Below are 13,008 nucleotides of genomic sequence, written 5' to 3'. Positions count from 1 at the left end.
TGAAGTGAATCATGCACGCAGCCAGAAGAAGATTTGTTACTTCCTTCCCCACAATGATTTTGTCAGGTCTGTTGTCTGATTTGATTCCACTCCATTGTAGAAACCCCAACTCAATTCCAGCTCTTTGTTTACACTTTACTAGTTCCGCTGTGAACTGACTTGTGCTGGCCCAGTAATAACTTTACAAAATTCAAGAAACGGCCAAGTTCGCGTGTTGCTGAGTGCATATTTAAACGCTGCCTCTCTCTCTTTAGAAGAAAATGGTTTCACTGTGGACTTACTTACTAATCTGCTTTTGATCTGCTAATAGTTATAACAGAATCACAGCAAATATTATAGATTGCGAATTACTGCATGTCATAATGTTGTCACCTCCTTAATTGGCAGAAGAACTCAAATGGTAATGAGTGTGGTTGGACTTTTAAAATGAATCCAACTTTTTTGAACAAACTTATGTAACTAATAGAGGGCTTGGGTTACAATTTAGCTACTATTAAGCTTTTCTCTTTCAGAGGACTGGGTGGTACAGTAGATTAGACGCAGGTGTTTTACCTTAGGCAGCCGAGTTCAAATCCTGGCTAGAATGATGAGATGAAAATCTCTTCTGACTGATTGTTGTAAGAGCCCTACATGAAACTCTGGGGTAGTTTCAGCCCTCTTAGAGGTGATTGGCCTGCAGCACATTTCTGTTCCTAATTTGGCAATCTCACTCAGATGCGGGGAATAGAAATCTGTTGAGGTTCAAGGTGAGGCAAAGGAAGCTTTACTCTGCATCAGAGCGGGATATTCTTGAATTAGGAATGCTTCATTTTGACAGTTGGTGCCGTAAATGGGAAAACTCCACATGATAACGCTTCTAACTTGAATTAGTTGAGGAAATATCACACTCGTGTAAAAGTTGACCCTGTTATTTTTGGGTGAGTTTTTTTTCCCCCAAATGCCTTCTGTAAAAGTCAATCCTAGCTTTTCAGGGATCAAAGCACAAAAATTTCAGAAGCAAAATATAATCCTGGAGATGTTAATGATTCGATTTCAGTGTAAATGTATAAACGCTAATGAAAATGAGCGCTGGTCAGTAAATGCTGAAAACATTTCTACAATTAAATTTTGTTTTTATTCATTTGAATTATTAAAGTGATCAGATTATGAATGATAGTTAATATGAATTCTTTAGCATTGTTAGCTTTTACTTTCTTCCATTGCAATGGTATTTTTTGTGCCTAGGTCAAACACACTGTCAACCCCTCGAAAACATTACCTGTTTAAAAGCTGACCCCATGATTTTTAGTTTAAAAATTGGTCTCAAAAATTCAACTGTTACACGAGTATATACAGTAATGGAATTTTCTCTTTCAAATGCCTTTAAACACTAATATTACCATTTGATGCCCTGTGCACAGGACCCTTATCTATTAGAATTGTTGAAACAGAGAATCTCTTGACATGCCTTTCTTAAGGACATAATTTCCTAGAAAAAATAAACTCATCAATCGGTTGTCAACAAGCTTTAGAACTGGTCCACAAATTCTGCAATTTGTAACGCAGTCTTAAAACCTATGTCGCAGCAAATCAATGGCCAGAATCTCTTGTGAAGAAGAGACTGGTTGTTTGCTGCAATGAATTAAGAAATTATGCTGATGATCCAAGTTCCTAACAGCCTCTGGTATAAGGAAACTACACAAACAAGGAGGAGGGAGTGAAAATATGGTGCTGTCGCACTAGTCTAACAATGAGATAAAAGCTGAGCAAAGATAAACCCACCAGCTTTCCCTTTTACTGAAGCCTTTTTGCCAGAGTTTTTGCTCAATTCTGACGAATTTTTTCCATCCAGTGTATGGTTCTGGCTGCTTTCTGCACCTTCTCGCTTTTCACTGGGCAATCTCCTAACTCGAAGTCTCCCATTGGATACCAGCAATGCAGGGGAAGGTTCTGTACCTGTAAAAAAAAAATCTGTTGAAATGTGCTAGTTGCCTTTTTTTAATTTTGCTTTCGATGCTTCTACAGTTCTATTGCCTACCCCTGAAAGCCTGAATTTAAGATCATTGGAATTTAAAGGAATGTAGTTTTCTTTTTCAATCTAAAAGGAACAAGCCAGTTGTGTATATCTTCTAAGTAAATTAATGCCTGATATATTCCTTTAGAAGCTAGCCCAACAGCTCCTGGAAACCTAAACTAACTCAAGATCCAAACTAACAAGCACCTTTTGGAAACTCAGTACCTGAAGCCAACCTAGTACCCAAACTAACCCAGCACGCCTCCGAAATCCAGTGCTGAAACCAATCCAACAGTCCAATCTAATCCAACATCCAAACTAACCTTGGAAAGCCAGTGCCCAAACTAACTCAGCACCTCCAACCAACCTAGAGCGCTAATTCAACTCTAGATTGACAAAACTTCAGAGAATGACACATAACCACAAATAATGTATACAGATTAACAGCTCCCAGATTCAGCTGCTGATCTATGCTGTCAGAGTGCCAGCAGAAAATGGCCTCAGGTTTCCTTGGGCCTGACGGGGAAATCAGACATGTTTCCTGTGCCTCATCATATCCATTGGGAAAAAAATAAGCACGAGGATAGCACTGGGTTTTCTAATAATGCAATTCAAGGTCAATTAGCCTGTTGATAAGCATGGCTTAGGTTCCTACATGGCGACTGACTATATGAGTAAATTATCTGTGGACGCCCAGCATTCATGAAACCCTACTCTAGCAAGGAATTAGTGCCTCAGAGAGGGAAGGAAGATGGGGATGGAGAAAACTAGAAAAGAAATTCAGATTTGGATCATTAAAGAGGATTAATTTTACAACTTTATTACCTAATGTGCATTATCGTCATATTTTAATATCAGTGCTGTACTCATCAGTATATTAAACAATGCACTAAGCAAACATGATTTGAACAGCTCATAAGTGCATGATACATTTTTATATCCTCTAAATAATGGATTTTTTTTACAACATTTCAACAAGCAAAAATTAAGTCATTGGGGAGTGGGAAAGAGGTGATCTTTTACTTGGTTTACTTGGTTGAATGAGGCATAAAACACACACACACAGACAAACACACACACACAGACACACACACACCCTTTAGCAGTCATAAATTATGGCTCTTCATACATGTGAATGAGTCTCCCATTTGCTTCCTGCAGGTAAGTTACCGTCTGCATCTGCATCTGGGGATGGTATTTCTTCACATTGGCTCTTTAAAATTAGGGGGTGTCTTTCAAAGTATATGGTAAAGGTTAACACTGTTCCTGAGCCACATAGCTTGATTAGGTCCCAGATTCAATTTGGGATCTGTTCTGAGTCACTGGCCTCAGCCTGGATGGTGGTAGTTGTACTAGAATTAATGCTGCCTTCTAAGTTAGAGCATACAAACATAGGAATTGGGTGCAGGAGTAGGCCACTCAGCCCTTCAAGCTCGCTCCACCATTCAATGAGATCATGGCTGATTGTAACCTCAACCCCACATTCCTGCCTACCCCTAATAGCCTTTCACCCCCATGTTAATCAAGAATCTATCTAGCTCTGCCTTAAAGATATTCAAAGGCTGCATTTTGAGGAAGAGAGTTCCAAAGACTCGCAACCCTCAGAAAAACCTTCTCTTTATCTCTGTCTTAAATGATTGACCATTGATTTTTGAACAGTGAAAAAAAGCTGATCAAGGTTCCTGTTCCTAACCACTATCCTGTGCTCCCTGCTGGAACTGCAAAGGTTTGGATTCAGGGTGATCCTCCCCCAAGCTCCGACAGTCTGTGAACACCCGCTGTTGTAGGTTACACATAAATATCGATTACTGGGAAAGGGATCAGAGTGTAGCTACCACCTATCGAGAGGGAAGTCGACACTATCAAGAAAGAGGAGAGAAAACTAGAGAGAAAAAGAAAAAACTGATATAAAGAGCCTGTGCAGTAATATTTCTTGGTTGTGTTGATTCCATCTTTCAGTATAAAATAACATTTTTATGAAGCAGCTAAATAATACTTTATTGGTCTTTGGCTAGATCTCAGAAACACATCGGGCTGGATTTTATAGGGTGCCATGTTCCTCAGCTCCCCCCCGCCGTCTCCCAGACTAAAAGGTTGGTTGGGAGCCCGCCCACAAATAAAACAGCTGCCCTGCAGCCACTTAGCGCTGGGCAGGGCATTAATTGGCTCAAGGCGTGACTTCCACCCCCAGACTCAGGTGCCAGGTTTCACCAGTGGCCACTGCTGCGACTACAGCCAGTCCCTGAAGAAGAGGAGGTTATGGAGGCCAGACTGAAGTGAAGTCCGGTGTTTGCGGCCCCTGACTGGCCCCAGAGTGGTGGGGGTGAGGGGGTGAGGGCCTGGATTTGAGAGGCCATGGGGAGGGCTGGGGGTGGTAATGAGCTCGGGGGTGGTGCCTCCAATTGGCACAAGGAACCTCCAAAGGATGTTCCCCCTACTTGACTGACACCAGCTCGCCCAGTGTAATAGTTATGGTTTTATTTAGTGTGTAATGTACCTTTAAGAATAATGCGTATTAGGAAAGATCACATGATCTGTAGAAACCAATAGGAGAGTAGCATGGGCTACCTCAGCAGACAGTGCAGAGATAGGGTTGGAGTTGAAAGCACGCATTTAGTTACTGCTGAGTATATCGTAAATAAACTTAATGTTTCCACTTAAGAAGTGTCTGCAGATCAACTTTATCATTAATAGCACAACGTGGCCATCCTTACAACAAACTGGTGATGAGGATAAAACAGGATTGAACAGAGCAATCAAGTTAAAAAGAAATCAGCACTGTATCTAGCCCAGCGATTGTAAGTAGCAAGCTCCGTTAGAATTGAAGAAGTTATCCTCTCTCAAAATGCCACAACTTGGGAGAATTGATCCTTTTGAACCAGCCGCAAATGATTGGTCCCAATACATAGAACGCCTCACGTCCTTTTTTCCAAGCGAACGAGATTACAGGGGAAGAGAGGAGGTGAGCGATCCTCTTAAGTATATGTGGGAGCAAAATCTTCGGTTTGATTTGAAGTTTAACGGCACCCAGTGTCCCGGATTCAAAAAAATTTCGACGAATTGGTGGACCTCGTGAAAGGTCATTTTCAACCAAATCCCTTAGTCACAGTGCAGAGGTTCAGGATTACGTCAAGAAAGAGAGATCCAGGTGAGACAATTGCATGGTACGTGGCAAATTTGATGCAGTTAACGGAATATTGGGAGCTTGGTATGACTCAAAATGACATGGCTCAGTGATTGTTTAGTTGTGTGGTGTGAAAGAGGACACTATTCAGAAAAGATTATTGTCCAAAGTGAATCTGGATTTCAAGAAGACACTAGAGATTGCGTTGGCCATGGAAACTACAGTGAGAGATTCAAAAACAATAAAGGTTGTGCAAAATGGCACCATCCTCCACATTGGGCGGGAAACCCCAGCCAAAAAGGATGTGAAAATGCAAGACTCTGCCGAGAAACAGGAAACGGCTCCCCGCTAGCCAAAGAATAAAGGAAAATAATTAGCGGCAAAATTGAAGAGTAATTTTAACAGAGGTGGAAATACAAAGTCTTTTAGCAATCAGCAATTTAAATAAATCGAATGCTCATATTGTCACAGAAATGGAAATATAATGAGGCAGTGCAACGAAAGATTCAAGCAGGCTTATAACAAAGAAGAAGCCCAAGTAGGAGAGCCTGAAACAACAAATTGAGACATTTACTCGATGTTTAATCTGAAAGTTGGAAAGACAGAACCAATATTTGTCACAATGAAAGTAAATGGCAAACCTGTTAGAATGGAAGTGGACACAGGAGCTTCCACTACAGTAATTGGGAAACATACCTTCAGATATCTGAATAACGGTGACCATCAATTAAGTTTAGAAGAAACAGTTGCCAAGTTCAAAACATACGTGGGTGAAGACATTCGAGTAAAAAGCATTAGCAGAGTAACTGTCCATTATGGAAGCCAATCGGCAAAGCTAACCTTGATGGGGGTAGCAGATGAAGGGCCAAACCTCCTGGGGCAAGATTGGTTAAAGGAAATTCAATTAAAATGGGCTGAAATTTTCCAGTTGAGTACAAGTGGGCTACCAAAGCTACTTTGAAAGTACGCCACCGCCTTCAAGGACAAACTTGGGAAAATCCAGGGGCTGCAGGCAAAAATTCATGTGGATCCAGAAGCAAACTCTCGCTTCACGAAGGCGAGGTTGGTGCCATATGCCCTGTGAGAATAGGTCGACACAGAACTGGACAGATTAGAGAAACTGAGTATTATATGACCTGTGCAGTTCTCAGAATGGGCAATACCTAGTCCCTGATCTTAAACTCGACTGATACGTCCGAATTTGTGGAGGCTACAAATTGACAGTTAATAAAGTAGCTAAGATAGACAGACACCCCATTGCAAAATTCAAATACCTCCAAGCTGGCAGGAGGGGCTACCTACACAAAGCTTGACATGAGTCATGCTTATCAACAGCTAATGTTGGATAATGCCTCCTGGGAATTTGTCACAATTAATACCCACAAAGGTATTATACCAATATACATGATTGCCATGGTGTATATTGGTATATTGCCCATTGAGAAATCTCACCAGTACATACGCGGACGTCATTTTACAATCCAATCATTTCAGACCAGAAACCATTGCTAGGATTGTGTAATGAGGACAAGGCTATACCACCAATAGCCTCAGCAAGAATACAATGATGGGCTTTAATTCTGGCAGCATACGAATACACTTTTGTACATAGGCCTGGCAATCAAATCGCAAAAGCTGATGCCCTTAGTCCTTTGCCTTTACAAGAAAATGACGAGCAGGTCCCCGTTCCACAGGAACTTATTTTACTGTTAAATTTCTTAAGATTCCTCGCCCGTATGTACTCAACAGATCAGAGACTGGACAAATCGGGACCCAATCCTATCTCAAGTGCGAGAAAAAGTGCTGCGTGGCTGGTCACAGGAGCCCGTATCTGATGAAATTAAACCGCACTTCAACAGAAGACATGAAATAACCAGTCAGGTTGGCATCTTATTGTAGGGAACACAAGTGATAATTCCTCCAAAGGGAAGGGAGCCACTTTTAACTGAGCTACACAGTGCCCATCCAGGAATTTCCCAAATGAAGACCATAGCACACAGCTATCTATGGTGGCCTGGAATGGATGGTGAAAAGAAGAGTTTAGTAAAGCACTGTGTGCAATGTCAGTAACTGCAAAAGTTGCCAGCAACAGTTCCGTTATGCCCTTGGGAGTTTGGGAGTGGCCAGGTAGACCCTGGGTGGGGTTACACATTGACTATGTAGGGCCTTTCCTGGGAACAATGTTTTTGCTCATTATTGATGCACATTCAAAATGGTTGGACTATATAAGGTGACATCACCAATATCGGCTGCTGCAATTGAGAAACAACATCAAAGTTCTGCCATTCGTGGACTACCAGAAGTAGTTGTTTCCGAGTGCTGAGTTTCAACAGTTTATCAGCCTCAACGGTATCACTCATGTAAAAGCTGCGCTGTATTGCCTTTCATCAAATGGACTGGCCAAAAGGGTGGTTCAAATGTTCAAGGCAGGCATGAGAAAGCCAACTGGCGATTTCTTAGCAACCAAGCCTTGGCACACTTTCTTTTTCATTACAGGACTACCCCTCACATAACAACAGGTGTCACACCTGCAAGGTTATTGTTGAAACGGTGTCTCAGGACGAGATTGAGCTTAATAATGCCGAATTTAGAGGGGAACGTGGAAAGGAGTCAGGGAAGCCAGAAAACTAGACATAAACATGAGAGGAAACTTACCATGGGAGAACCAGTCTACGTGAAAATCATCGGGGAAGGACCAAAGTGGTTACCGAGTGAAATAAGCAGTGACTGGACCTCTATCTTAAAACATGAAGGTGGAGACCGGATCATACGGAAACATGTGGACCATTTAAAAGAGAGAGAGAGAGAGAAATCACTAAGATTTGTTTGCACCAGTGACTATGACTGGATCTGCACTTCCTGTTGAGAACACTTAACCCAGGACTGACATGTCTGATGTTCCTGTAAGAGTTGAGGATACAGAACTGCAAGTGCCCACCGAAGCACCTGATGTTCAGGCAACTCCAGAAAAGGATCTGAAGTTGTGGAGCTGAGAGGTTCCACAAGTACCAGGAAACCACCTGAAAGACTGAACTTGAAAATTCCTTACCCAGTGTAAATATAAAATGTATAGCCGAGTTAAAGAAGGAGGAATGTAGTAATTATGATTTTATTTAGTGTGTGATGTATCTTTAAGAATAATACTTGTTAGGAAAGATCAGATGATCTGTAGAAGCCAATAGCAGAGTAGCGCAGGCTACCTTATCAACTCTATTAACAGCACAACTCGGCCACCATTACAACACCCACCAAAAGCTGCTGGGCTACCCGCTTGGAGTGGGCCTCCCCCGCCATGGGTAAAAGAGCAGTGGGGCAGGATGACGCACTTAAGTGGCTATTAATTTAGTGGCCACTTAAGGGCCTCAAAAGACCCAAGGGTGAGTGGGCTGCCTGACGCCTCCACTACCCCCTGTAAAATGGGAGGCAGGTTGGGGGCGGGCAGGACAGCAGTGGGCTGGCCCCACACTGCATTTTACAAGCTCACTCACCTTCAAACACACCAGCGGGGTAGCGTAAAACCCAGCCAATAAATTTAGAATTGACAAAAAATGTCTTCAGTGTTAGATATTTGAGAGATTCCCAAAGGCCATAAATGTCTTTGCGCGCAAACGCTCTGTGACCAGAGTGCAGTCTTGTTCCCCAGGATTACTCACACTGGATTTTATAATCCGGAGGGAGGAGACGGATATTTGACAGAGAAATTCGTCCCACGTCACCATCGTCAAACTCCACTGTGACACAATCATCTCCATTCTTCTCTTCTTCCTCCTCACTGGTACTGCCTGCTGGACAAAACACAAGCACAGGAGAGGCTCTGGTTACAGGGAGGATACAGTTAACAAGAGATGACCACTTTCAGCATTTGTTGTTTTTGGTAAGTTAAAACTATGTGCAGCATTTAAGTCAAACAGTGACATTCACCACCATTATGCCATCAACTCAAATATTCATCTTACATGTGCAACCATTTTTTAAAATGAGTCATGATGCAATCATTGTAAATTCCAGCATAAGAACCCTTTAACTGTGTACATACTCAAATCCAGGCTCCTACAATGTGTACAATGTTAAGACAAACAAGTTATTTATAGCAAAAAAAATTAAACCAATCTTTATTTAGTCTGGGAGAAAGTGGTGTAAGTAAAGAACTGCTGATACACCATCAACAGTTTTCTTGTAACATAATCTTTAATTTAAGAGCATATAAATATTTATAATTCCAAGTTGCAAGGTGGTGTTATAATACCAAAACTGCATTGATCCTCGGCACTACCTGGAGATGAGGGAGATGTCCTCTGCATGTTCCAAAGACTTGTTGTACTGTTTCTAAAAAAAAACTTTCCAATTTCACTTCCTCCCTCCCAGTTACTGAAATGGTGCAGTAAGGAGCAGATTTTTCTTGTTTTTTTTAAACAGATTCCCTTTCTATTTATATCTCTGTATCTCTCTCATACATCTGCCACAATGGTTTAATAACACAATCTAGCTTGTCATGGCAAGATTTGGCTGTTCTTAGACATTCCCTCGGTCACTATTTATCCCTCAACCAACATCACTAAAAAACAGATTATCTGGCCATTATCACATTGCTGTTTGTGGGACCTTGCTGTGTGCAAATTGGCTGCTGTGTTTCCTGAATTCCAACAGTGACTAACATTCAGAAGTACTTAATTGGCTGTGAAACGCTCTGGGACATCCTGAGGTCATGCAGTATTTAAATATAAGCCTTTCTTTCTTCCCCAAAATCTCACTACATAAGATGGTTGATTCAGCATTGTGAATGATGCATTTCACAAAACAGAGAATATATTAAGTTGGGAATGCTAAATTTAGTGGCAGGCTGGTATTGTGCTCATTTACAAGTGATGATGATAATTCCTTTAGCTCAACTGGAATGAAAGCATTTTTTTAAAGAGTAATTAAGTATTCAGTCAGTGCAGATATGACACCTTTTGACTGTAGACAAGAGTCACTATTGATTGGTGATACATTTTATAAAATCCCTAAATACAACTGGATCGATCTCTTGTTAGGCATAGGTCACATGACTCTAATTATATGCAGATCTAATTATAAGTGACATTTTCAAGTTATTGCACGCAAAATAAATCCTTTGACTATAGATTTGAGTTTATTTTTAACTTGTTGCAGTTATGGTGCAGACATCAGGTAAGAATCCACTTGATCAATTCCTGTGTTCTTTTTTTACAGTGGAGTCAGTTAATGCCTGTTGCAATCCTTTCCTTCGCTAAATTATCTTTGTCAAACTGAAAATTACTCAAGGACTATCCTGTATAAAAAGCATGGTCTAAACTAGGAATATTGAACCTCACTTTTAACTTTAATTGTAAAAACACATCAATGTCAATCTGAAACTTGTGGTCAAATAATTAATAAAATGAGCATCATGATTCTAATAACAACTAGTCCAGAATTCGCTTGATTGAAAAATGCTAATGGACAGATTTTAGGCATTTTTTTTAGCAAGCTAATCTGACCGTTATTGTTGATGAGTGCCAGAGGATGTGTGCCCAGTTGCACCAGCAGTTGAGCATCTGCCTCTCAAGCAGATGGTTACACACTTGAACCTCAGTTACAACCTTTTGACAAGAGCGTATCCACTTCAGCTGCTCTTCTTTAAAGCACAAGATGAAGTGATGTATTTCGGTGGGACACAACTCAGATGAGAGGAGAAAAATGAACATATTGGGATAGACACTCCTCCATAGGGGCAGCTCATTCATAAAGACAGGAAGGAAGGAAGGAAGGGAAGGAATAAAGGAAAGGAAGGAAGGAAGGTAGGAGGGAAGGAAGGTAGGAGGGAAGGAAGGTAGGAGGGAAGGAGGGCAGGAGGGAAGGAAGGTAGGAGGGAAGGAGGGAAGGAGGGAAGGAAGGTAGGAGGGAAGGAAGGCAGGAGGGAAGGAAGGTAGGAAGGAAGGAGGGCAGGAGGGAAGGAAGGCAGGAGGGAAGGAAGGTAGGAGGGAAGGAGGGCAGGAGGGAAGGAAGGTAGGAGGGAAGGAGGGCAGGAGGGAAGGAGGGAAGGAAGGTAGGAGGGAAGGAAGGCAGGAGGGAAGGAAGGTAGGAGGGAAGGAGGGAAGGGGTAGGAGGGAAGGAAGGCAGGAGGGAAGGAGGGAAGGGGTAGGAGGGAAGGAGGGCAGGAGGGAAGGAGGGCAGGAGGGAAGGAAGGTAGGAGGGAAGGAAGGTAGGAAGGAAGGAGGGCAGGAGGGCAGGAGGGAAGGAGGGCAGGAGGGAAGGAGGGCAGGAGGGAAGGAGGGCAGGAGGGAAGGAGGGCAGGAGGGAAGGAGGGCAGGAGGGAAGGGGTAGGAGGGAAGGAGGGCAGGAGGGAAGGAGGGAAGGGGTAGGAGGGAAGGAGGGCAGGAGGGAAGGAGGGTAGGAGGGAAGGAGGGAAGGAGGGCAGGAGGGAAGGAGGGCAGGAGGGAGGGAGGGCAGGAGGGAGGGAGGGCAGGAGGGAGGGAGGGTAGGAGGGAAGGAGGGTAGGAGGGAAGGAGTGCTTGCATATATGTAAAGCCTTTCATAACCACCATGACTTTACAGCCTTACTTTTGAAGTGTAGTTACTATTGTAAAAAGGAAGCACAGTGGCTAATTTACACAGTGCAAGCTTCCACAAACAGTAATGTTTATTTTTGTGATGCTGACTGAGTAATAAATATTGGCCAGGACACCAGGGATAACTCTCCTTTTCTTTGAGATATTGCCATAGGACCTGTCACATCCACCTGAAAGAGCAGAGGGGGCCTCGGTTTAACATCTCATCCTAAAGACAGCCAGCACCTCTGACAGTGCAGCACTCCCTCAGTACTGCACTGGAGCGTCAGCCTAAATTTTTGTGCTCAAGTCTGCAGTGGGATTGCACTTCTTGCCTTACTAGCAATGGCCTGGGTGTAGCTCCCAGAAGTGGGCCTACAGCAAGCAACTACAATGACTGTCGAGTCTGCGATGCACTCCTGCCATCCTTGGTTCCACAGAAAGTTTTGAAAGACCTGGCTTTTAGTTGGCAGCCTTTGAAGGAGCGAATCTTCCACTCATCGCTGCCAAAGTTCTGTGAGGAAACCTGAAACAGGCATTAGGCTGCTCATTAGGGTACTCCTGTTTCAGGTGGTTGCCAGGGATGTCTGAAAAATAACAACTCAATTCAGCTCTGATGAAAGGTCCTGACCCTGTTATCATTGCTGTGGGGCTTGGATGTGGTCCTCACGCCTCTGGACTTACAGGTAATGCTGGAAGCCAGAGTGTTGGTAAACTTTATCTTTTATTGAACATTAGGCTAACTACATACAATCCAGACTCAGCACGAGGCTCTACGTGGAACTCTTTCTTTTCATGCTGTTGCCATGTGATCTTTTGTCACTGATGATGATGTAACATTAACCCTTTATCCTACAATGACCTGAAACATTAATTCAGTTTCTCTCTCCACAGATGCTGCCAGACCTGCTGAGTATTTCCAGCATTTTCTGCTTATATTTCAATTTCAAGTTAGACTTTTTTCAGGTGTCCTTGGGCCGCAGAATGTTGCTCCACAACATTAAATCTTGTTGTGCCCATAGCGCATTCGTAAAACAGATGCAACAAGGTCCAACTGCTACCCCATTATCTTTGCCCGAGGCATATTAATCCTCCTAATGGCCAATTGTGGCAGTCATGGAGGTACCTGTGACCTTTTCCATCTGCTCTACAGAAGGCTTTGCATCTTTTCTATCAAGAATAAAAAAGAAAACATTGATTGAGAGTGAGTCTTTCTCAAAAAAAACCCCTAAAAAATCGAAAGGGACTAGAAATACCTGCCTGTCTGAACTACTACTTTTATTTCAGCCAAAAGTCCTGAGTCAGAAGGAGTTAATTGCACAACTTCCCACTAGGCTTTTGAT

The 13,008-nt window shown here is 42.7% G+C and overlaps 1 protein-coding gene across 3 annotated transcripts in view; it reads right to left on the bottom strand.

Moving 5' to 3' along the window:
• Positions 1 to 13,008, bottom strand: part of bahcc1b (BAH domain and coiled-coil containing 1b) — a 277,536-nt gene that overhangs the window by 11,681 nt on the left and 252,847 nt on the right. For 2 of the 3 annotated variants that reach the window (XM_041216621.1, XM_041216622.1), the window contains exons 25-26: positions 8,771 to 8,902; positions 1,762 to 1,935 (exon numbers count right to left, since the gene is read on the bottom strand). In XM_041216621.1, the coding sequence (XP_041072555.1) occupies positions 1,762 to 1,935; positions 8,771 to 8,902 (306 nt within the window). The remainder of the gene's footprint in view (positions 1 to 1,761; positions 1,936 to 8,770; positions 8,903 to 13,008) is intronic. The other variant, XM_041216623.1, reaches the window with a different exon arrangement.

This window comes from Carcharodon carcharias, chromosome 22, assembly GCF_017639515.1.
Source record: "Carcharodon carcharias isolate sCarCar2 chromosome 22, sCarCar2.pri, whole genome shotgun sequence".
NCBI lineage: Eukaryota > Metazoa > Chordata > Chondrichthyes > Lamniformes > Lamnidae > Carcharodon > Carcharodon carcharias.
The sequence above is the reverse complement of the archived record's forward strand: the minus strand, read 5'-3'. Positions and strand labels throughout refer to the sequence as shown.